This window comes from Acinonyx jubatus, chromosome C1 (assembly GCF_027475565.1).
Source record: "Acinonyx jubatus isolate Ajub_Pintada_27869175 chromosome C1, VMU_Ajub_asm_v1.0, whole genome shotgun sequence".
In the NCBI taxonomy this organism is placed as follows: Eukaryota; Metazoa; Chordata; class Mammalia; order Carnivora; family Felidae; genus Acinonyx; species Acinonyx jubatus.
In genome coordinates, this window is record NC_069381.1 from 196,156,423 (window position 1) to 196,183,514 (window position 27,092).

General features: G+C 37.0%; 1 protein-coding gene across 4 annotated transcripts in view; it reads right to left on the reverse strand.

Annotated features, from left to right (window-relative positions):
• Positions 1-27,092, reverse strand: part of BARD1 (BRCA1 associated RING domain 1) — an 82,579-nt gene that overhangs the window by 35,989 nt on the left and 19,498 nt on the right. For all 4 annotated transcript variants that reach the window (XM_027051493.2, XM_027051510.2, XM_053215758.1 and 1 more), the window contains 3 exons: positions 16,250-17,202; positions 8,558-8,638; positions 6,715-6,887 (listed from right to left, as the gene is read on the reverse strand). In XM_027051493.2, coding sequence (XP_026907294.2) covers positions 6,715-6,887; positions 8,558-8,638; positions 16,250-17,202 — 1,207 coding nt within the window. The remainder of the gene's footprint in view (positions 1-6,714; positions 6,888-8,557; positions 8,639-16,249; positions 17,203-27,092) is intronic.

Consider the following 27,092-nt stretch of genomic DNA (forward strand, 5'->3'; position numbering starts at 1 on the left):
AAATATGAGACCTGAAACCATAAAAATCCTCTAAGAGAGCACAGGCAGTACTGTGTCAGACATCAGCCATAGCAACATCTTTCTAGATCTCCTGAGGCAAGGGAAACAAAAGAAAAATAAACTATTGTGACTACACCAAAATAAAAAGCTTCTGCATATTGAAAGAAACAACCAACAAAACTAAAAGACAACCTACAGAATGGGAGAAGATATTTGCAAAGGACATAGCAATAAAAGGTTAGTATCCAAAATATATAAAGAACTTCTACAACTCAACACCAAAAAACACCCACAAATAATCCAATTAAAGGGGCGCCTGGGTGGCTCAGTCGGTTAGGCGTCCGACTTCAGCTCAGGTCACGATCTCACGGTCCGTGAGTTCGAGCCCCGCATCAGGCTCTGGGCTGATGGCTCAGAGCCTGGAGCCTGCTTCCGACTCTGTGTCTCCCTCTCTCTCTGCCCCTCCCCCATTCATGCTCTGTCTCTCTCTGTCTCAAAAATAAATAAAACATTAAAAAAAAATTTAAAAAAAAATAATCCAATTAAAAATGGGCAGAAGACATGCACAGACATTTCTGCAAAGAAGACATCCAGATGGCAAACATACATATGAAAAGATGTTCGACATCACTAATCATCAGGGAAATGGAAATCAAAACCACAATGAGCTATCACTCCTGTCAGAATGGCTAAAATCAACAACACAAGACACACACATGTTGAGGAGGATGTGGAGAAAAAGGAACCCTCTTGCATTGATGGTAGAAATGCAAACTGGTGCAGCCCCTGTGGAAAACAGTATGGAGGTTCCTCAAAAAATTAAAAATAGAAGGGCTCCTGAGTGGCTCAGTCAGTTAAGTATCTGACTTCGGCTCAGGTCATGATCTCATGGGCCATGAGTTCAAGCCCCATGTCAGGCTCTGTGCTGACAGCTCAGAGCCTGGCGCCTGCTTCAGATTCTGTGTCTCCCTAGCTCTCTGCCCCTGCCCTGCTCAAGCTCTGGTGTCTCCCTCTCTCTCTCAAAAACAAACATTAAAAAAAATTTTTTTTAATTAAAAGTAGAATTACCCTATGATCCACTAATTGCACTACTGGGTATTTATCCAAAGAATACAAAAACATCAAGTTGAAGGGATACATACACCCCGATGTTTATTGCAGCATTATTTACAATAGCCAAACTATGGGAAGCTGTCCAAAGGTCCATCATTTGATGAATGAATAATGATGCAGTATATGTATGTGTACACACACACACACACACACACACACACACACACACACACACACAGTGGAGTATTATTCAGCCATAAAAAAGAATATAATTTTGCCATTTGCAACAACATGGATGGATCTAGAGAGTAAATGCTATGTGAAACAAGCCAAAGAAAGACAAATAACAAATGATTTCACTCACATATAAAATTTAAGAAACAAAACAAATGAACAAAGGAAGAAAAAAAAGGGGAAGAGACACAAACCAAAAATCGACTCTCAACTGTAGAGAACAAACAGACAATTACTGGAGGGGATGTGTGGAGATGGGTGAAATAGGTGAAAAGAATTAAGAGTACACTTACCTTGATGAGCACTGAGTAATGTATGGAATTGCTAAATCATTATATTGTACACCTGATACTAATATAACAGTATGTTAACCATACTGAATTAAAAATTTTTAAATAAATTTTTAAAAAGAAACTATGAATATAATTTTAATATAAAAATCTGTGGGCAAAAAAATTAAAAATAAAAAAACAGATAATTTCAACTTATAACTAGAAATGCAAAAATACTAAATAAAATCCTAGCAAACTGATGTAAAGTATTTGCTTAAAGAATAGCACAGTATATTTATCACAGAAATACAACATGGTTTAATATTTTAAAATGTAGGGGTGCCTAGGTGGCTCAGTCAGTTAAGAATCTGACTTCGGCTCAGGTCATGATCTCATGGTTCCTAAGTTCAAGCCCCGCATCAGGCTCTGCGCTGACAGTGAGGACCCCGCTTGGGATTCTCTCTCCTCTCTCTGCATCTCCCCAACTCATGCTGGCATTCTCCCTCTCTCTCTCTCTCTCTCTCTCAATAAAATAAAACTTAAAAAGATATTTTAAAATGTATTAATGATACCAACAGAAAAAAGGTCTAAGATCACCTCATTATAAGCTAAAAATCATTTAATAAGGTATAGTCTTCTTAAAAAATAGCAAAATAAATAGAATATCTTTATTTTTTAATATTGATTTTAATACTGACTGTAAACCTAGAGTCAATATTTTTGAAAAATGAGAATAAAACAAGTATGCCAACTATCACCATTATTTTATAACATTGTTCCAGAAACACTGGCAAATGCAATAAGAAGTTAGAATTGATAAATGATAATCAGATCCTTAGAATTAGGTGTTGGCTAGATATAAGAGAAATGTACTAAAATCAACAGCTTCCCTATACATCAGGAATGACAAGTTGTATTTATTAACAGAGCATCCAGTTAACCAGAGCAACAAAAGAATCAAATGCCTAGAAAAATCTAATAGTTAAGTGCATGCATAAATGCAGATACATATAAAATAGATGAAAAACTTTACTAAGATGTGTAACAGAAGGCTCAAATAAATGGAAACACATACTGTTTCTCAATGAAAAATCAAATTCCACTATAATCCACACCTTTACCCAATTTTAATCACAACCCTAGTAAGATATTTCTTAACTTATCAGACTTCACTTGAAGGAAGAAGCTGATGAAAAGAGTGAATTCTCTCCCTCCCCCCCCCACCCCCAACACTGCTCACTGTCACTACCTCAGCTCAGACTCACCTCTCCAGGTTATTGGACACACCTCTTCACTGAGGTCCTGGCCCATGTGCAGGAAGAACTTTCCAAAGTAACATTTGAACTCTGTGGCACACTATGCCTCTGTCTGCCTCTGCCACCTTCTCCAGCCTCTTATCATTGTCCCTTTAATACCAGTCTTACTGTCACTAATCGAAGCTCCTAGAACTGAATAGACAAGCAGTCTTGGCCGTACACCCACCATCTCTTTCTGAAAAGCCCATCCCCCTATTCTTCAAAATTCAGTAGAAATGCTCCTTCCCCTAAAAAGTCTTTCATGACTTCCTCTAGTCTCACTTACAGTCCCTACTCTAGATTTTCACACAATCTTGTGCACTGGCCTATGAAGGCATGTGTCACATGGTTCCATAATCAGTTTACTCCACTAGAACAGAAGGAGCAAATAACCAACTGGGGGATGAGGAAGTAAAGGAGCAGGGCAAGAGTAGGAGAAAACCTAACAGGATGTCACTGAAGAACCAGGAAATGAAGGCATCTAAGTAAAACAGACTACTTGAACTTTGAGGGAATGAAGAAGACTGCCAAAATGTTACAGAGCTGAAGACTGCCATTTAGAAACACAGATGAAGCAGAAAGACCCTACCCACCTACAACTTCGAGCAAAGAACTAAGCCATAAAAAGCAAAGGACAAACAACAGCCTTTGCCCTTTCCAGTTCCAAACCTTCTTCCTAGTCCTGGTTATTGAGAGAAAAGTTCCATTCCGTGTAAAAGAGATACAAGCAAACTGATGGTTGGGGAGTGGGACACACAGGCTGCCAGTTATGGAACGAGTAAGTCACGGGAACATGGGAAACAGCACAGGGAATACAGTCGGTGGCACTGCAGTAGCACTATATGGTGACAGATGGCAGCTAGACTTGTGGCGAGCGTAGTTTAATATGCAAACTAGTTGAATCCGTATGTTGTACACCCGAAACTAAAGTAACGTGGTATGTCAACTATTCCTCAAAAAAGAAAAAAAAAAAAAAAGAGTAAAAGAGATATAATAAGCAGAGAAAATAAAACCAATATACTTGTGAGTGATGAATCACTGAATTGCACTCCTGAAACCAATATTGCACAGTATGTTAATTAACTAAAATTTAAATTAAAAAAAACAACAGAAAGTATTATGCTTGCCAACTCAGATTCCAGAGTCTGAGATATTAATGGCTTATAAGGTGGCATTAAGGAGCCATCTTACCAGACAAGAGCTTCAGCAGAAAGGGGAAAAAAAAAAAAAAGAGTACTAAGAAGCCCATACAGTTCCCATGCCCCTCCCCATGCTCCTCTTAAATGGAGGAAGTCAAGGAATGAATTTCATCTATAGTCACTTGTCAGTACTTAATTCAAAAAGACAATATATAGAACTCTGGCAGAAAAACAGATCTTAAAAACACCAAGGCTACAGGAATTACTTTGGAAAGCCATGAACCCACAAAAGGTAACATGCTATGGATTATGGATGCCCAGTGGACAAGAGACTAACAATTCTGCCCAGGGAGCACGTAGGAAACCAGTTCTACCACCCTAGCAAAGGTGCAGCTTATGGAAACATGGCTTTAGACTTTCACTCCACACTTATAGTGAATTAGGGAGCAGAGGGAAGCAATTCCTGTTGTCATCTCATAGGACCCTTTTTCAAAAGAGAGGAAAAAATATACCATCTTTTCATGCATTCAAATACTTACTAACTTGCACCACAAATGAATGTCTGGAAGTTTTGAAAAACAATAAGAGGTGCCAATGAAGGGTTTTAAGCTAGTAAGTGATTTGGCCAGACTTGTGTTATTTATTTATTTATTTTTTTTTTTTTGAAGTTCTTGGGTTGCAGTAATGGGGAATGAACAAAAGAAAGCCATCTGAAAAGAAGGAGACCAGTTAGGAAACGGGTGAAGTCAATTAGGTGAACAACCACTACTAGGAAATAAAACAGCGAAAAACACAGCAAATACTTAAGGATGATGACCACCAACCAGTCTGGGAAAAAAGGAATAACAATATTTAGAAACAGCTATCACACTCTTAAACCCTAGATTCAATCTACTGCTGCATTCTCTCCATGGTTCCCTAACCGTCCTCTACCTAATGTTATTCCCAGCCTTTCCCCAAATAAATCCTTCTTCCCCACTATCCTAACTATATCAACCAGCTGTCCAATTCAGTGGCCACTTGGCACATGTGGCTATTCAATTAAAATAAAATACATTTCCAAATTTAGTTCCTCAGTAGCAACAGCCACATTTTAAGTCTTCAACAGCAGCAGATGGCTAGTGGCTACTGAGTGCTCAGCACAGATATACAGCATTTCCATCAATACAGAAAGATCTACTGGATGGTGCTGGGCTACAGATATACCTAAATCTGCCACTTCGCTAGGTAAGCCTATTTAAAAACAACATATTTATCTGAGGGGCACCTGTGAAGGCAGACTAGGCTGTCTCATGCCCACACCTTGTATATTAATAAGCTTCACAGTATAGTGAAGAATCATGGTGTACAAACCACAAGACAGGCCCTGTGTTTTGGCTCATTAATCCTCACTATACTCTGAAAAAAAACAGAAAAGCAGCAGGCATCACCCATGTTTTATAGGTGAGGACACCAAGGCACAGAAATTAACCTGCCTGAGGCTATAAAGTCAACAATGGAGTCACAAATAAAAGCTGAATTCCCTAATGCCCTGACCAGTGCTCCATTCATTAAAGTAGTCATGGCTGATTTAAGAACCCACGGATGGAAACTATTCAGTTTCACCTGACCCAAGTAACCATTTGCTTTATCAAATGGCTGGCTATCCCCCCAGGAGGGTCATATCTGTTAGGTCCATGTGTATATATATGTGTGTAGTGTGTGTGTGTGTGTGTGTGTGTGTGTGCACGCACGCGCATGAGCACACACACTCACAAACCGGAAAAATAAAAATACATAAAAATATGTATTCCTTGAGTTTGCCCCAACTATCTCATCACATGTGATAGACACAAAGGATATTAGACACACTTACCAAAACTAACAGCACCAAGATATGGTACATTCCTGCATTATTTATTTGTTTTTCAATTATGCTATAAAAAAATTACAACCTAGAAGTTCTGCATTTTGTAAATCTTATTTGCCTCTGTAACCACAGTAAGCCTGATTTTCAGGTGCTCTTTCTAAACCTATTGAAGCAACGGGGACATGAAGAGGCAATTCTTCTATTTCCATTTCAACTACCTCATTAACTGAAAAGAATAAAATAATATATAGGGAGACATGAACCAAGTTATAGATTAAAGATATAAAATCCACATATGGCAATTGCTTGTGACACTGTTGACGATAGCGATTTTAAAATGCAGCCGCCAGCATTCACTAATGCATCTCTGTGCCCTGACATTGCAAAACAATTTACCCACAGCTTCATTTGAATGATGTGAAAAATCTAAGAAATAACTCAATAGCACTTGCCCAACATCAAAATTCTTACATATGTTAACTAAATATGCAGGAAAATCATAAAAAAATAGAATATTTAAAACAAATTCTGAAATACTGGGAAGCATACAAAACAGTTATTTCTGTGCTTCTAATTCTTTTCTTATTAATAAGTATGAATCTACAGACTCTAAGTAAGTGAATTTGTCCAAAATTAACTTGGCAATTGTTTCTGAATTAAAGGAGCAAATCTCCCTCAAATATGTAAGTATCACAAAGGAAAAGAGCATGAGTGCTGATTTTAAATACAGAATATAATGGTCATGTCTAACCTCAGTTGTGAAAGACAAGAAAGACAGCCACCAACTTCGGTATTCAAGTCCTTGCTTCCTCACAGCCTTCACTCAAGAACACAAGTCAACTAAAAACCAGGTTTTAAGTTGAACAACTTACACGGCATTCCTGGAGGCTCCATAAGAAAGTAAGAGCTTGACTATATCCATGTGCCCATTCTTGGCAGCGTCATGAAGTGGTGAATCATTCTGATACCCAGTGGAGTTCACCAACGCCTTGTGCTGTAGCAACAATTCCACCACCTTCAGGTGCCCATGGTTGCAGGCTTCGTGCTAATTAAATAAGAAGTGAAAAAAGTGATGAGGAAGAATAATGCATCATATCATAATAAAATTGCACTTTAGAAAAATAAATGTGAACTTCAGTCAGTAAATTGGTCTAACCTAAATATTCATACAGACCATAAGTGTCGGCCCGGAGTAAAAGCCCTATTACCAATCTTAGTGATGACATACATGATGATCAAGATGTATGCAATTCATGGAAAAAGATGGTATTTATTTGAGCCTTCAGTCAACTGCTCATTTTTTAAGAAGAAAATGTAGCTATAAACCAACTCTAGCTCCTCAACTGTTCCACAGTAAAAAATTAAAAACAAGAAACTTAGAAAGTATTTAACAACTAGATCACGCATAAAAGGTGAAATTCTCCAAGGCTGAATAGAATCTACTAAATCAGGTACCTAGCCATACCCTAAGTGGTGCACCCACATGTATACATAACCACCCCACAAAGTGAGTATCCTGGAGAGAGTATTTACAAGACAAGACTATTTGCTGAAGCTACAGATTACTGTATGGCTGGTGTCGATGATAACACAAATAACATAGAGTAAAAAGAGCTTACTGACGTTAACAGGGCATTCATTCAAGGCATTCAAAGATGCCTCGTGTGCAAATCTTTCCTTATGTCTAATGAACTGTTAAAAATGCCACTATACTATATTCTAATAAACCACTGACATACTGTGCTTTTTAAGAACATCTATTCAATTCATAATGGGCAATACCCCACCAAATATCTGTAGGTCTATTTCCAGGAGAAAATAACAGAAATTAGACATCAGGTGCTCAAATAAATCACTCACCAATCTTTTTTACAACTTGCCTTACTGGCTTTTAAAAAAAAAAAAAAAAAAAAAAATTGACCTTTCTTTGAAAAGGTTAACTAACCTGCAGAGTCAAAAACAACAAAGTGACTCTGATCCAGACTAAACCCTCCCAGCTTAAAAATTTGGCAAGGAGAAGTCATTCTCTACAACTTTAAACCTTTTTTACACCTGGCTTAATAAGACTCTCTCAATTTTATGATAAATTTCCAGCTTACAGGGTAAGGGCTTCTACCTCCTCTGTTGACACTTCTATAGCTGTCTTCAAATTGCATGCAATTAGCTCACACAGCACTTGTTCCCATGTATTTGTGCTATTCGTTTTCCAGACTATACTCCACATTGCAGTTTTAGTAATAATAAGCAGATTTTTTAAAATGTTCACTGTAAACAAAGATTTCTACTGCCTCTATATATTTGCGATTGGGTAGGGTATAAATGAGGCTACAATAGATCTTCAGTAAGAATCACTGCCTTATGATATAATCCTATACCCAGTCCCTCTGACCTCTCTTTGTTCCAAGAAATCTGGTTCCAATAATTTGGAATGTGGCAGAATGAGGCCTGATGTCGGCTCCAATAGTTACCTCCATGTTATTAGCTACATTCAGCAATGTGGTGTAACTGGATTCCTAAATCTAAAGGTAGTCAGTGAAAAGGCAGCCAATTTCTTCCCTGTCACAATTGAAAAGCTAGATGAAAAGTAATCATTTTCTCTTGCTTAGTGAAATGTATGTTCTTCAGATTAAAAAGAGAGTGAGTGTATAGACAACTGCATACAGTATAATAACTATAAGACATAAAACGAGAATGAAAAAACAAATAGAAAACTACCAATGGTGTCCATCCAGCATGGTCTTTAACATTTGGGTCACTTCCATTTTGTAAGAGGTATTCCACAGAAGGTAGGTCGCCCTAATAGAATGAAAAAATAAAAAGAAATTAAAAATCATCAATAAAAAAAGAAGATATTGAGATTTGAGTTCTGTTTTATTTTTAAAATTTTGTCTTCTTAAAGATAGAATCAAATTTAAATCTCTTCTCTAATGCCTACTGCTCATGAGTAATAAATAATAAGTCATGTATAGATGAACTGTTCTAAGGTACCAAGAAGTCATGAAGTCATATGGTCCATCCTTGAATATCAAGTTCAAAATCTCTAAGATTAGCAACCCTTATCAAAAGTCATTTCAAAATACCAAATAAAGGGCACTAACCAAAAATCAACGGATGATAATGAAGTATTTAAACTCATCACTTCATTTGTGAAAAACATCCTTTTTGAGCATGCATTAAAATGATTTCCAAGTACTGTTTAAAACAAAATCAAGGTCAAGAAGGCCACTCAGTTGAAACTTCCAAATTGTTTTTTTATCGACAGTTACTCCATTTATCCTTAATACATTAATTTAGTTTATATTCGCCTTATTTGCTATAAGATATTTTTCTAGGTAAAAGCAAGGCTATTTTCTCCAAATATTACTGACAGAGTTTACTCTGAAAAAGGCTGAATAAATAAATTACATATGGCAAATGGGGCACCTGGGTGGCTCAGTCGGTTAAGTGTCCAAGTCTTGGTTTCCGCTCAGGTCATGATCTCGCAAGCCCCGCATCAGGCTCTGCGCTGACAGGGAGGAGCCTGCTCAGGATTCTCTCTCTCCCCCCCTCTCTCTGCCCCTCTCCTTTTTGTGCTCTCACTCGAAATAAACTTAAAAAAATTTTTTTTTAAAAATTACATACAGCAAAAGTTACCTATGACACATAGGTGTTCAACTGGTTTTGTGAAGAGCTTCTTTAGGGAGAAGGAAATCTCTCCTCTCTCACCCCCATCCTCAATATTCTAAAATGAGTTTTTCCCCTATTGGTTTGATTATATGTAGAAGTTACTAAGTCTCCTAAAAACAGTAACATTTGCTCTCATTTGATTGTTTTGGGCTGCTGCCTCTCAAGCACAACAAATCTTAAGATGGTAGCTTACTTAGTTTTCTAAAAAATAAAAATAAAAATAAATAATCCATTTGCTTGGGCACCTTGGTGGCTCAGTTAAGCATTATGACTTGATCCAGCCAGGCTCAGGTCATGATCCCAGGGTTGTGGGATAGAGTCCCATGTTGAGTTCTGCACCGACAGCACAGAGCCTGCCTGGGATTTTTTCTCACCTTCTCTCTCTCTGCTCCTCCCACCACACATGCTCTCTCTCTCTCTCTCTCTCAAAATAAACTAAGAAAAAATCCATTTGCAACATATTTTTTAAGTTCCTAAATTACCAAAATGACCCTAAATACTTAATGGATCTAAAAAATAAACATTATATATGTTTCAAATCAATTGTCCCAGTTCCAGTAAAAACATATTTTCCCACAGTTTCTTAGGGATGCAAATTCTATATTAGTAGTACAAATTACCATTTATTTAGCAACCTTTGCTCTATATTTAAGTCCATTCCCAATGAAACTAGGAATGTCTGTCAAGATACTTGAATTTTTTTAAACAATCCCATGATTATTGGGGCAGATGAACTGCCAGAACCACACACACTTCCAACCTTCAACATGAAAGTATCCACACACAAAACTACACAAGAAGCTTTCTGAAAGATTTCCCCATTCTAATTCTACATAGTAATCACAAAAACATATAAACCTAACAAAGCCCATAAATATAAATACAACTGTGGAATGAAAAGTCACATGAGAACACTCACATAGAAACAGAGACATTTAGAAACTAAAAGCAGATTCTCTTGGAAAGATGCTACACAGTGGTATTTTTCTTTCTTGTAACCTTGTCAAACTATCAAAGGGTCTTCTATTACAAAGCACCCCTAGACTTCCCCGGAACATATAGCCCATTTGCAAACTGCTTGTTTTTCATACTCAATATGCTTTCTCTTCCCTAGTACTTAAAAGTTTGTCACATTTTCATTGTTCTACTTTATGTAAATTTAATGTCATGCACATAAATAAAATTATGAAAATTAGACAGAGTTCACAGTAACGGAGTAAGCTTGAACCAATATGGGGTTTCTGGAAAATAAATGAACTTTTGCTTCTAATTTCTTTAAATTACTTTCTTCACTAAAAAAATATTCTGAGTAATAAGCACTCACTTTCAGACTCTCCACAACTTAAAAGAGTAACTGAGAGTTTCTTAAACCACAGTAAGAAAAAAAAAAAAATCCAAGGAAAGTATTTACCAAGGCTTACAAGAAATTTTAAATGGATTTGGTATTTTCAAGTAATACCTTAAAGGCTGAAAACAAACGGAACGTGTGTGCCACAATGAATTTTCTAATTGCTAACCTTTCATTCAAAAACAGATTCTTCACACATCCGTTCATATTACAGCAATATATATTAACTTTCCAACACACACACATTTTTTTTCCTTATTATAAAGGTTAGCTCTTCTAAAATACAATTAAGAATAAATATCTTGATAAAAAAGGTACAGGGCATTACAATGACGATGACTTATCCCAAATGGTTAAGCTTTTCCACATATATGAACTAATCAGTTACCTAGAACTTTTCCTTTGGCAAGTAGATATTGTTTAAATTTTTTTTTTGTCATCCAGAATGAAGCTCTAAAATATATTAAACATTTCCCTAGCTTTTCAAGAGTTTACTGAATAAAATAACTTCACAGAAGCTTCTGACAACCTAGTCTGTGTAATGTTAAGCTACTGGTATTAAGGAGGTTCAGTATTATAAAGGTGGTGGTTGACAGAGGGAAAAATGGATACTGCCTCCAAGAGATGTTCTAGAAATTACAATCTTGAAAATATCATAGATGCCAGTTTGCTCGGGAGTCCTCTGCAACTTTCTCAGGAAGCTGGTATGAAGGACGAGCAGTAAACGGGGTTCACACAATGTGACTGCCTTAAAATACGATGAATGACAAAGTCAGACCCTGAAGGAGACTCTTCACAAGGGATGTTCTTTCCACCCAGGAGATCCTCATCACCTTTGCTATGTTAAGTGTATCATGCCTTATAAGTTGCCTGAAAATATGATTCATTCTGTCTGCATCAAAAATATATCATGACATGCCAACGTCAAGCCTTCTATATCATGATACATTCAATGCTGTGGCATGAATTATGAGCAATCATTACCATTTGAAGAATCTGTGCTAGATATCTGAGGCTAATTCCAGCAACCACAAATCCTACATGATAAAATAACAAATCAAAATTTTCTTTATGTCTAGAGAAATATCAAATACTAAGTTTTCAAAAATTAAATCAGAAGAATAAATGAGTGTTTATCTTAGTTTCTACCTAGGCACAGTAACACTTTCTCATAAAATCTCACATTTATAACAAAATGTTCTCAGTAGCATTTTAACCATAGGTGACATCCACATTCAAATAGAAACACGGGCAATAAAAAGAGCCAACTGAATCTCAAATTTGTTCTGGTTACATGAGAATACACACAATATCCCAGACATCATATTAATGAATATTCTGCTTGAAATTCTGCAGTATAATAAAATGAAAGTATAAATAAGGAATTCAAGAAGAATCCTGTAGGGTCTGTAGGGTTTGTATTCATACAGGGCTGAATGTCCAAAAAGTAGAATGGCTCACCTGTAAATCCAGGATCCTGAAGGAAAAAAGGATTTGAGAACTGACAGTACAAACAGTATCTGCCGGTGACATAGTAGTGGTCTAACATCCAGCAGCCTGAATTTAGGCAGTCTGGATATTTACCAAGACCCTTCTATTGCCAGGTATGGAGGTTATCAGGGTAAATAAGGTAAGGGATGTTCTACATTAACCCAGAAGTCGACTTCTAGGAATTTATCCTAAAAATACACCTGGTCACATATGAAACAAAGATTCCTTGCCACAGCACTGTTTATAAAAGCAAAAGAATGGAAACAAACAGACATCCATTAGTAAGGACTAGTCAAATAATAAAAATGTACAGAAGGCAATGCTACTATAAAAACATACAGAAAGCTGTGTACCAATATGGAATAGACTTGCTTATATTTACATAAAGAAATTCACAAAGGACACACTAGCAAGGTGGTTAAGCAAAAAGGGCTTGTCAGTAATAGTGCAGCTAGGGGCAGAAACAGGAGTGAGGTTTTCTACTATAAATACTTTTATTCGTATTTTTGAAACCTGCAGTTATTACTCATTTTGAAGTTAAATTTTAAATGAAGAATATATTCTGGATAACCACAGAAAGCTAAATGAATATAAATGCAAACAAAATAATGTCACCATAGAGGAGAAACTAACTCTAGGAATCCTGAGGAAGACTTATTAAGAAGGTAGGATGTAAACTGGATTTTTAGGGTTACATACAAAGAGCCAGGAAGGAAAAGGGAAGCATGTAGAGGAAAGAATATAAATCAGAGAAAAGAACACGTGCAAAGTATTGGTAGCATTAACGAACATACTGAATAGTTCATAAGGCTAAATAAAGTTCAGTGTGACAGGAGAATGGGGTTCAGATCATGACTGAGTGGAAAATTTGCTCATTTATTCATCAAATTCATCTGCTATGTTCTAGGCAATGTTCTAGATCCTGGAGATCTAACAGTGAAGAAACAGAATTCTTGCTCTCATTCTAAAGAGAGAAGCAAGAAACTAAGAGATCTATAATAATAATGTCAGGAAATAGAGGGACCCAGGTGGTTCAGTCAGTTAAGTGTCCAATTCTTGATTTTGGCTCAAGTCATGATCCCAGGTCAAGGGACTGAGCCCCACACAGAGTGGAGCCTATCTGGGATTCTGTCTCTCTCCCCCCGCCCCTCTCCCTTACTTGCACTCAAAAAATAAAATAAATCTTAAAAAAATAAAACATATGGGGCGCCTGGGTGGCTTGGTCGGTTGAGTGTCCGACTTCGGCTCAGGTCATGATCTCGCGGTCCGTGAGTTCGAGCCCCGCGTCGGGCTCTGTGCTGACAGCTCAGAGCCTGGAGCCTGTTTCAGATTCTGTGTCTCCCTCTCTCTGTGACCCTCCCCCGTTCATGCTCTGTCTCTCTCTGTCTCAAAAATAAATAAATAAATAAATAAAACATGTCAGGAAATAACTGAAAGAAAACAAAACAAGCAGGACTGCTTGGTTAGGTAAGCGAGAAAGTCTCTCTGAAGACGTGGCATTTGAGCAGAAGCCTGAAGGAGGAGGATCATACAGGGTTGTGTAGACCATAGGAAGGACTGTGGATTTTATTTTCAGTGGGCTAGGCTTGGCTGCCTGAAAGGTCATCAAATCTACATTCTGTTCAGCAGCAGTAACTTTTATTTCCCTGTTTCTTGTTCCATTTTTAGTGTTTTAACTTCAGAGCCTCAAATCTTTTTCTAAAGTAGGTGGACACAAAAAATAAAATAGCAGAATCACAATATTTGGTTTTCTAGTACACATTTGCAGCCGCAAATGAGAAAATTAGAGCAGAAAATGAAATGAATACTACTTATAAAAAGACAAATATACTGACAAATCAACTGTTTTTTCGCACGTATTTGTTCTACGAAAATCAACCTGGGTGGGGGTTTACATTCAACTCAACATATTTTTAAGAGAGCACTCTTATTAATAACAGTGATTTAAAAAAAAAAACAATAGAAATCAATTACCTTGTCTTAAAGGTACTGTACCAGAATCTGCCAACTAATGACAATAACAGTATTTGATAAGTGCAAAAGAATCAAATGGGTAACTTTAATGCTGGCAAGAAGACTCTTCCTAGGTAAACTAGTTATACGACAAAACTTGTATGAAGCAATCTTCACTGGAGAAAATTCACAAGACGCATCTTATTTTTCCTGTCTTAAGATTCTTTGTCTTTTTTCCACTGCTGAGGCCAAGGGTAGGCAAACTATGGCCTGTAGACCAGATGCATGATTTTGTATGTCAACTTTTATTGGTTTATATATTGTCTATGGCTGCTTCTGAACTATGGGCAGACATGAATAGTTGTAGAGACTACATGACCTGGGAAGCTAAAAATATTTGCCCCTTTAAGAAACAGTTTGTCAAACCATGACCTAGGTCTTAGAGATCTTCATTAGTAAAGATATGGTTAAAAGAAAAATTCTCTACCCATGTAAATGGAATCCTGCCTGGTAGTCTGAAAATAATTCCCAGAAAGGAAAATGTAGAAACTAAAGCAGCCTACATTCTTATATATTAGTCAGAAATGAAAACATCATTATTGTGCTAGTTACTTGTGTCTATGAAGCATTTATAGCAATATAAAGTTAAGATTATAATAGCTTATTCGCATATCTATTATTTACATAACAAATAGGACAAAAATATAGTCTGGTTTTTTAAATCAATGCTTTGCAAAAAAAAATAAATAAATATAACAGGGACCAACTGAAAATTCAAGTTGTTCAAAGGATATGTGTGCAGAAACCGGCATGTAGTCATGTTGCAGTTTCCCTCCTCACTGGTATCAGATACAGAGTACTCTATATTCATCATTTATTGGAAGATAAAGCAAGGAAAAAAATAAAATTAAAGCCCTAACAGTTGGGGAAGCTCGTTTTTGTGCTTTTCCCTTTCTCCATACAAAAATACAGGAATGTCTGGACTCAATGTCTATTCCATATTCTTCCCAGATGTTGCCTGATGCTCATCAGCCTTATATGCGGGGGCCTCCAATGGGTTCCTTCCAGATCTTCCAAAGATCTCTATCTGTGCAAAACACCCAAGGATCTCCTGGTGAACTTATTAAAAGATCATAAAAGCTATCTTAATTTAGTACTAAGCTCACCTGTATTTGATTCGTATAACACTTGCATGAAATCACAAAGTCTGTAAAGCTGTGGTGCTAACTGCTCCCCTCTACATGCAGTTCTTGAGTCAGTTCCAAAGGTTAACCCTTGCACGTATACCTCATGCCTGACAAATGGGCTAGTTTCCAAAAAAACTAACACTGCCATAGCCCTAGGGTTGAGGCAGTAAATAAAGAGAGGTAACTTGAATGAACACACTATTAAAAGAAATGTCTGGCTGTGGGATACAGACACGTTCCTTCAGGGTCAACCACGGGAGCCATTTTTGATAATCAAATTTCCAGGTCATTGGAAAAATGTACAGACCACATCTTTCAACCTTGCAAATTCTGGCAGTGCCCACTACAAGTGTCAAACATACAGAAGTCTGTCATCTCCCACACTGTCCCTAGCTCTTTGGCTGGGTAACAATGTGTTGCCAGCAGTAACTTGGCCCCTGTCTATATTCCTAAAGCATGAGAAACTGGTGAAAACTGAACAAAATCATTATGGAATAGAGAAATGAAAGCCCTTGGCAAAGGAGAAGCTGCAATACTGAAATACTGGTTTTCTCTTATAAGATTATGTTCCTCAGGCCCAGGGGCCACTGCTCTGAGGTAGGGACACAGTCCCTACGAATTCTGCTTCTCTGGTTCAAAGGAGGTATCACATGAGCAGGTTAATTATCCTAGTAATCTCATGTCACTGTTCACAGGCTCCACAGAAATTGTTTCTTATAGTCGGTCTCATTCTAAAATTGTATTTCACAGCAAGCATCCTACCTTAATTGAAGCAATATGAAGCAAAGTCTCTCCTCTATGATTTCTTTTCACAGCTGTAAGGCTACCGGGAGACAGCTTCATTGCTGAAGGGCTGAACATCATCCGTCTGTAACTTGGACTATTCAGTGTAGAAGGTGGTGTACCTGGTGAAAGGCTCATGGATTCGTCTGATATATTACTGTTTTTCCTCCTTAATGTGTCACCAACTTTACGTTTGCTTGGAGGTGGTGAAGAGCAGCCAGGCAGTGGTTTGTTTTCTGAAAGCAGCATTTGCTGCCCACTCGTGCCAGGAATGCTGCTTCTGCATCTCTTAGAAATGGGACTGGACCGTCTGCTGCGACGTCCAGGTCGCCCATTATGACCTGATGGCAAGGGCTGCTTAGATGTAAGATGATTCACACAAGCATTCTTCTCGGGAGTCGCGTCTTCATTCCTGCTCTCTGTTTCTGGAGACTCTATTTGCTCAGCCAATGGTAAAGAGACTTCAGTTAAGCTTCTAGAACACTCCGATTCGGTTACAGAGTCACTTGCTAGTAAGTCTATGTCACCATTTGTCTGAGGACTAGCAATAACAGATGGCTGGCTACAGAAAGACACCAGCTTTTCCTTAAATTCCTCTTTGGAGTCAGGTTCACCATCTTCTTTTTCTGCCTCGAAATTCCATTCTTGGTTGATTTCAGCTAAAGTTTTCTTTTTTTGTTTTTTTCTGGACCTCGTGGAAGCCTTTTTAGCCCTCTCAGGAACACTTGTTGGAGGACTTGTAGAGACAAATTTGTACACTGAGGCCGGCTGAGCGTTCCCATCATCTATCACTTGAGGCTGGGTTTGCACTGAAACTTTAGTCACAACATATCTGACCTTCTTACTTCGAGGACTAAACCACATTTTTATTGAATTCTTCTTATTTTCTGCATCATTGAATACATTTTGCCTAGATGTGTCTTCTTTCAAATCTGATAGAAAAAAGGAAAAGAAATCTGTTACACAAACTTAATCTCCCCCATTTTGAGCTCCCAAAGGATTTTGTTCATAGTTCTTCTAAGGTGTATCACACTTCATTTGTGTACCTTTCCCTTGTCCTAGGCTATGAACTTCTTGAGAGGAGATATTCACTCATTCAACAAATATTTACAGAATCCTACTTTAATTCCAGACAACATTCTAGGGACTGGAGATACAGCAGAGAACAAAATATGGAACTTCTATTCCACTGAGGATGGGCAGAACATACAAGTAAATTAGTAGAACATACAGCATGCTGGTGACAATAAGAGCCATGGAGAAAAGATATGCCAGATAGATAGATAGACAGGCAGGCAGGCAGATATGGGATTTAATAAGCAGTAGTAAAAAAAATTAACACTTGTTCATTGAGACTTCTGAAAACCAATCAATAACCAACAATTCATTACAACAATAATTCACTACATCAACAAACTAAAGGAAAACCATGTGATTTTGTGAACAGATACAGAAAAAAAATGACAAAATCTAACATTCATTTATGACTTTATAAAAAGACCAACTAACAAGGGATAAAAAGGAACTTCTTCAACCTGATGAAGGGCAAAAATACACACAGCTAATATCATGCTAAATGGTAAAATACTGCAACTACCATTTTGTTCCCATTGTCAAGAACAAGGCAAAGATGTCTGTTCTCACCACTCCTAGTCAAATATACTGAAATTCCTAGATAGCACCCCAAGGAACAGATATAAAAGGCACACCAATATAAAACCATCTATTTATAATTAACCTGAATCACTACATAGAATATCTCAAGGAAAAATTTTTTTAAAAAATTAATGAAACTAACAGGTAACTTTAACTTAACAAAGCCTCAGAATACAAGGTCAATATACCAAGTTCAACTTCAACTATGTTTCTATATGATATATAACAAAAAAATGTAGAATAAATTAAAAAACATTAGTACCATTTATAAAAGTACCAAAAAAGCCCATAAAATACTTAACATAAATCTCACAAAATACATACAAGTTCTGAAAATTATAAAATATTTATGAAAGAAATCCATACAAATGGAAAGACATTCCATGCTCATGAATAATAAGACTCAATCTTGAGACATTGATTCTCCCCAATAGAACTACAGACTGTAATATAATCCAATAAAAATCTTAGTTGTTTTTTTTTTGTAAAAATAGACAAGCTGATTCTAAAATTTACATAAGAAAGCAAAGGAGCTATAATATGGAAAGGCACAAGACCTAGAATAGCCAAATCAATAATGAAGAAAAACAAAATTGGAGGACTCACACAACATGACTTCAACTTATTTCAAACAAAATGAATCCAGGGGATTGAAGATAGTCACAACTCTTTAGGTGTCATCTCATATAATCTCGAGCTATGTAAACAAGAACCTAACGCAAATGAATGAACTTTAACTACGTACTGAAATATACGCTTGAGCAAAAGAAGCCAGATACAAAACAATACATAAAACCAGCTGAAACTAATATGATGTGTTAAGTCAAAATACTGACTATCCCATAACTATGGGGAAAGGAGTTAGTGACTAAAAAGGGGCAACAAGAGGCTTCTAGAATAGTGTTTATTCTTCTAGGATACTTGTATTGTTTATTGGGTGAGTTCAGTTTGTGAAAATTCATTAAGCTATACAGTTACAATATATGTACTATAAGAATTTCTTCAGCTTTTTACTAATAATCAGAAATTAGGGGCATCTGGGTGGCTCAGTCGGTTGAACACCCAAACCCTTTATTTCAGCTCAGGTCATGACTTCACGGTAAATGAGTTTGAGCCCTGCATGAGTTGAGCCCTGCAAGCCCTGCTTGGGATTCTCTCTCTCCTCTCTCTGCCCTTCCTCAGCTTGCACTCTCTTTCTCTCTTTCAAAATAAATAAACTTAAAAATAAATAAAAATAATTTTAAAAAGTAAAAATAAATAATCAGAAATTAAAACACAAAGAATCAGTAGACTTTAAAAAAGAAAAGAATCACTGTCCCCAAGTAGATAAGGTGCCACAATTTGTGGGTGAGTACTCGTACAAACACTTTGCTGCGTTAGCTAAGGTCACCAAGGAAGGCCTCTCTGTAAAACTCACTTTTGAGTTGAGACCTCATGACAAATTACAAAAGGGAAGCAGTCACATAAATATCTAGGAAAGTGGTTCCCAAGTAGAAGGTAGAACAAGTGCCAAGGTCTTAAGGTAGAAATGAGTTTAGCATATTCAATGGATAAAAAGCAACGTGGCTAGAGCTTAGCATATAAAGAGCTCAGCATATAAAGCATATAAAGAGCTCAGCCACAAGTATTACTTCTGGTATTCCTCATTCCATCAATCTCTGAAGTGGGAGGGCTTGAGACTTCTTCACCTGCAATCACCTCCTTGGTAATCTTACATATATACAGACACACACACACACACACACACACACACACACACACATATATGTGAAAGATATATATATGTGAACAGATATATCTGTTTATATATATATATATGCATGTGAACAGATATACATATATATGTTTATATACATATATATATATATCTGTGAACATATATATATGTGAACATTATATATATATATATATCTGCTTATATACAGGGACAACTTCAAATGTGTATGTGCCACCCAGACCTCTCCCCTCAACTTCAGACTAATATTCAACTGCCTACTCAACAACTCTTAACATGCACGTCTACTCCTAATAAGTATCTCACACAGAACATGACCAAAACTGAGTTCCTGATCCACATCTTCCCAAACCTGCTCCTCTTATAGCTGTCCCCATTTCAGTAAATGGCATATCATCAATCCAGTAGCCTAGGGCAAAAACCTTAGAATCAAACTTGCCTCTCCTATCTCTTTCATGCCCTATATGCAAAATGCAAGTTCTATAGCTCCAACTGCAAAATACATTGAAAATCTGACTACTTCTTACTGCCTCCATTCCTGCCAGCATGGTATAGGACACCATCACCATGCACTAGATTAGTAATAATAACCTCCTAAATCATCTCCCTGATTCTGTACTTGCTTCCTCCCCCATAAGTCTATTCTCAACAGAGCAGTCAGCGATCCCTTTATAACTTGTCAAATTATGTCACTAAAACCCTCCAGACTTCCACTCTGGCTCTGAAAAAAAGCCAAAATCTTAGTAGCCACCTAACAGGCCAGAAACAACCTGATCTTCCACTACCTTCCTGATCTCCTGTTCTCTCCTTACTTGCCATTCCAGCCACTGGACCTCCTCGCTGCTCTTCAAACCAATAAAATGTTTTATGTAAGTCAGATGGCATGAGTGCATCTGTGTTTTACAAAATCAGTCTTGAGTGGAGCGAGAGAAAAGAGATTGGAAGAAGGCAATCGTTAAGAGGCCAGAATAGGAGTGTAAGTAGAAGGTAACAAGACTGGAGAGGTGGTAGGAGGGAAAAAAAAGAAATCTTTGAAAAGTATTTAGGAGATAAAATTTATAAAATTTGGTGATGAAGTGAATACAAGAAGGTGGCGGTGACAAGGATGAGTCACGTGCTTCTGGCTTACACCACTGAAGGCAACTAGAGAAGAAACGCTGATGGGGGGGAGGGGGGAACACGAGCTGCCAGGGGTTCTGAGTGTCCTGCATGCGTCTGCAGGGTGTGCCAAGAAGGCAAGGCCCTGGCTGCTCTGTACCCAGACACTTCTCAGGACTGTGTTTGCAGCGCGCACATCTGAGGGACTGGGCAGTGTCTCCCAGCAGGAAAAAAAAGCAAGCCCATTTGGGCTTACCACAAAAAGTCAATTCCCTAAGCTTAGAGTTCATGTCCTGTATCGCAACCCACTCTGTATATGCAGGAATCCACGATGGACCTTTTGCCAATTACAATCAAAGTTGCAAAACTGCCAAATAAAACATCAGCAAATCAAATCCAGGAATTTCAAAGGCAATATGGTAAAATACTTGCAAATTTTAAATGTATACACCCTTTCACAAAGCAATTTGGCCTCTAGTCATCTATCTTACCAAATATAGAAAATATCCATGTACCTGCAAACATAAATGTGTAAGAATGTTAACTGCAGCAATATTCCTAATAGCATAAATCAGGGGGGGAAATCAGTGTTCATCAATCGGCAATGAATTAACTATGGATCATTTACACTACAAGATCTTATGTGGCCACTTCAAGACACTTGTTAAGTGTAACACAATCTCATTTATGTTCTAAAAATTCTATTGCATTTATGTCCAAATATCTTCATAAATTCGTGGAACTAGAAAACTAAACAATGAAAACAGCACCTCTGTAAAAGAAAGCAATTTCTACTTTTCAGTTGAGGTAAAACGGTGGAGGAGGACTTTCACACTTGACACTTTTATATAGCTTAATCTGTTGTAAAAAGAATGCTCTCTTATATTTCTTATATAAATTGAACAGAAAACAAAACTTGTTTAAGGTCATACACTTAGTTGCTGAAAGGGCTGGCATTTGAACTCATACCTATTTTCACAAAACATTAAAACTTTTCACCAAGTATCACTACATGCGATATTGTAATTTAAAGTAATAAAATATATTAGGTCTTCATCTACAGTTCTTGGTACAAAGGTCCAAAAACCTTTGTAATTTCCCAAGAGAACCTATAGGGGCATCTTTTGTTATAAATATTTAGTTATGTTTCCAGTTTCTAAAATAGTATGAGTGATAAAGAGAAAATGGGTGTCTTTTCTTCGTAACTGCTTCTTTCAACCACACCTAAGCTTACATTAATGAGGTGACTTCTTGGAGTCCCTCTAAAGATACAGGCTGGTTGCCAGGGGAACCAATCAAGATGAGAAAGTTAAAGCTTTCAGTCCCACCCCCAACCTTCAAGAGGAGAGAGGAGCTGCAAGTTGAACTAATCACTAGAAGCCAATGATTTAATCAATTATGCCCAAAAGGAAGGGTTTAGGAAGCTTCCAAGTTGATGAACATATGGAGGTCTTGGGAGAGCAGCACACCCAGAGAGGGCAATAAAGCTTCACACCCCTTCCCACACTCCTTGCCCTATGAATCTCCTCTATTTGGCTGTTCCTGAGTTAGTTACATCGACTTATAGGGAACAGTAATCTAGTTAAGTAAAACATTTTCCTGAGTTCTGTGAGTCACTCTAGCAAATTAATTAAACTCAAGGAGGTCCTGGGAACCTCCAAGATACAGCCAGGTAGCATCTGAAGGGCGGTGGGGGGCAGACTTGTGGGACTGAGCTCTTAACCTGTGTTGGCTCTTAATGCTATCTCCGGACAGGCAGTGTCAGAACAGAGTGAAACTGTAGGACACCCAGCCAGTGTCAGAGAACAACTTAATGTATGGAAAACCCACACATCTAGTGAAGTAGAGGAGGCACACAGGAAAAGTGAGCTTTTCTTTCCTCTCTATATATTATCATCTCTATATGTATTGTATTTTTTTAGACCTACCAATCTTGCCCATTAACAGATGAGTAAGAAACAGTCAGTGAATGAGTTGTATAGTGATCTACTTTCGGATTCTGTCAGTGATCCTCCTTCAAGTTGTCTTATTTAGTTTTTGCCTTTCAGCCCATTTGTTTTTCTTTAAAAAAATATTCCCAGGGCACCTGGGTGGCTCAGTTGGTTAAGCCTCCAACTCTTGGTTTCAGCTCAGGTCATGATCTCACAGGTTTGCAAGATCAAGCCCCACATTGGGCTCTAAGCTGACAGCAAGAAGCCTGCTTGGGATTCTCTCTCCCTCTCTCTCTGCCCCTCCCCAATTTGTGTTCCCCTTTTCTCTCAAAAATAAAAAAATGTTTAAAAATATATATATATTCCCTCAAAATTCTTTCCTCCCACCCCACACAGGGGTGGTAAAACCAACCCAGGTCAGCCCAGCACAGTGGTGAGCACAATCAGTGGTGCTCGAAAAATACTGGCGAATAAATTATTTGCTATCTGCTCTTAAATCTTGAGAAGCATTTATATAAGAGAGGTTACGTTTTAAAGGCTAGAAGAAAACTTGAGAGTCACTCAATTCTCTCACTTAAAGAATTAAAGCTAAAAAGAGAGGAGAGGCAGGGAGGTCACCCAATCCAGCTTTCCTCTCCACAGGAACTGGATTACCAAGATGCTGTTTCAGGTATAGGAAAGAACCCAGGAAAGGCAGGGAAACTGGAAAAACTACCACCGCCACCTGACAAGGTTAACAATGCCTAACAAATAATTTCCTACTGCCTGAACTCATTCTCCAAATTGACAGAATTAGTAATCTCCTTTGACCAACAAAGGTACTTGGAGTATGTTTTATTTGTCCTAAGAAAGAAAGAAAAGAAAGAAAAGCAAGAAAAGAAAGAAAGAGCAAGCTATCATATTAATGTTTTTTTCCTGAGAAGTCACTCCTCATTCAAGATGAAGAGAACTGTTTATTTATAAGACTTTTCTTCCATTACAGACTCTAAAGCAAAATTTTAACAAACTTCATTCTAACACTATGCTACTTTAAAAAGAAAACCAGTGGTATCTTTTTCCTAAGAACTGGTAACATCTGCTATGTAGGAAATAAATGTGTCTGATGCTACTAAGGTATTATATAAAATTGCCAAGTGTGCTTATTCCTGAAAAGTTTGAATACTTAAGAGATACAACATAATTTTAGTTTCATTTTTCTTATTTGTTTCTGGGAATAGATTTCTTCTCAACATTCTCATGCCTTAAAATATTAACAAGAGAAAAGGAAATTATGAAAGAAGTTATTTTTAAATTCCTTTTAGGTATTTTTTATTCACACAGAACATTTTTTTATTTTATCATTTAAAATTATTAATACACCAGAGGATGAGTGAACTAAAATCTCCAATCTCTTTAGTTCAAAACTGATTTTTCTATTCCTCTTTCACCTCCTATTTCGTGAGCATAAAGCTCCTATGTTTATAAATAGATCCGTAAAAACAGCACTTTAAACAGGTAAGAAAAATGAAAAATAGATTTTAAAAAACAAATAATCCGTATTTAGCTCTGTAGAAATTTCATAGACACGATCTCTACGAAGGAATTCAGTCAAACTCCATTCTATTCCAAAGAAGCCATCCCTTCCTCCTGGTGCAAATGGTAGCATTATACTGGCCAGAGAGTAAGCCAACAAACCCAGCTGAAGCCAGGAGTGTGTAGCTGAGTAACATCAGACTCTCTGGCATCCTTCTTACATCCTAGCTGAACATCACTTGGTCCACAAAGTGTTATTATATTAGGATCTTGGAAATAAAAACAATCAAGATGAGGTATCTTGGAAATAAAAACAATCAGAGTGAGGTATCCATTCACACAGAAGACTTAATGTCTAATTTCTAACAAGGTCTTTCCTCTGCAGTGATTGGTAGATTTCAAAAACAAGTCATTTCTGATATAATTTCACGTCTAGAGGAAAGGTCAACACGAAATGTTACCAGTGTTACTTTTTAAGAATCTAGATTACAAAGACTTAACGGTTAATCCTCTGGTAGTCTGTAAAAACTTGTATTTGATTTTCCAAAATTTCTTTTAAAGATAGATGATGAAATTTTCAATTAAAAACAAGTCAAATGCTAGGACCCTCGGGTGGCTCAGTCGGTTAAGTGTCCAACTCTTGGTTTCAGCTCAGGTCATGATCTCAAGGTTCATGAGTTCAAGCCCTGCATGGGCTCTGTGCTGACAGTACCGAGTTTGCTTGGGTTTCTGTCTCCCTCCCTCTCTCTGCCCCTCCCCCACAGGTACACTGTCTCTCTGGGTGTCAAAATAAATACATTAAAATTTTTTTAAAGTCCTTAATGCTTATAAAATTTACAAAATGTAGAATTTCAGGGTGCCTGGTTGGCTTGGTCAGTGGAGTGTGCGACTATTGATCTTGAGATTGTCAGTCAGAGCCCCATGTTGGGTATAGAGATTACTTAAAAATAAAATCTTTACAAAACAAACAAAACACAATTTCATACTCAGGTCTATGTATCCCTTAAATTACAAAGAAGTGAATGAAAAGAGCATATATTCATGTAATTTATACATACACAATAATCTCACTAATCATCCAGTAGCAATAAATACTCTCAGGAAGATTTCATTTTGACCTTTTTTCTAGACTTGCAATTGTATCAGAAATGACCTGTTTTTGAAATTATGCATCTTGTCCTAACTAAGCAAGGACCACAGCAGCAAACATGATTGTAAATTCTGCATTTTACACAGCATTTCTAAGTTTAACCTGTAAAAAGCAAAACCCCCACCTTGCTGGAACATAAATCACAATATTAACAGCTACAACAATTTTTATGAGTGAATGCTTCTAAGCATTATAAACTGTCATATTCATATCATGAAGAAAAATATTGGTCCTTCCTCCACATAGTAAATTTCTTAATGATGACATTTTTAAAAATTCTATCCCCGAATATAAATATTTCTGAGGACACCACAAGATATCGAGGAACAGAGATGCACATGTTGCTAAGAAGCAGCTTTGCCAAGTTTTTTCTTAAAATTTAATAATAAACTATAGAAAAAAGAGGCAATTAGAAAATGTGATTTAGCTATCATTAATCTACATCAAAGGATTATAATGATGTACATTGTGTGCCTTTCAAATTATTCTCTATTATAGGTTTCACAACAGAAGTTGAGAAATCTCTTTGACAAACTAGTCCCTTATTAAAAATCAAAGGAAAGTACTTTGCTACCATCTGTGCAACATTAACGCCTTCAACCGCAAGAATGATTATTTTGTAAGTTAAGAAGTATTCAGTTCTATTTTAAAAAAACAACAGCAACACAACTATTCAAATGTTCATCTTCATCTATTATAAGAAAGTCATAACATATATGAAATACTATGTAATTCACTATAGAAAGACAAGCATCTCTTTGGAAGCCAGAAAACAGAAAAGGAAATTGTGATCCCATGAAAGCATAATCAAAACGTGTTTTTTTTTTTTAGACGTCACCACCAATACCAACAAATGCTTCACAGAGCCTGACCAGCACCTGCAAGGTCTGATTTAATATGATGGGAATCAATATAAAATACAAACTTTTAAATTTAACTTCATTAGTAGAAAACAGATTATATTATAAAGAATAAGGTAAAATTATCCATAAATGTTTTCAGAAAAATTTGTGACAATCTTTTCTCTTGAAAGTACACTGAACTGAGGAAAACCTGTTCAAGTATTTAGAAGCTCATTTTAAAAAGCATTACTATAAATCAGGCTTCTTTATCTCTAGTATATCATATACCATGTCCATGATTTGACAAGTTCGTCCTAATTACCCACCTTAATTACAGTAATTATATATTTCATAGTAAATGCAACTAACAAGGTTCTTTTGAAAGATAAATTGTGAACTACAGGGCTTAAAAAAAAATAGAGATGTAGATATCTGACCATCCCACTTAATTCATCATCGTCAACACCCATTTAACAGAACTAGATGATTTTCAAGCTACACCTTGGGATCACTTAATCTAACACCCTTATTTTATGAGATCTGTTTCCAATTTCCTCGTTATAAAGAAGATAAACCAGGATGCCTGGATGGCTTGGCGGGTTAAGCATCCAATTCTTGGTTTTGGCTCGGGTCATGATCTCATGGTTTGGGGCATCAAGCCCTGTGTTGGGCTCTGCACTGACAGCATGGGCCTACTTGAGATTCTCTCTCTCTCCCTCTCCCTCTCTCTCTCTCTCTGCCCCTCCCCGCCCCACACACCTGTGTTCTCTCTCCCCAAAGAAACACACATTAAAAAAAAAAGAGGATAAAACATAATTTGTCCCCAACTGTTAGTTCCCTCTACCTAGTAACCTAGTACACCTTATACCACTTTAATTTTAGAGGTACTTGGCTACGT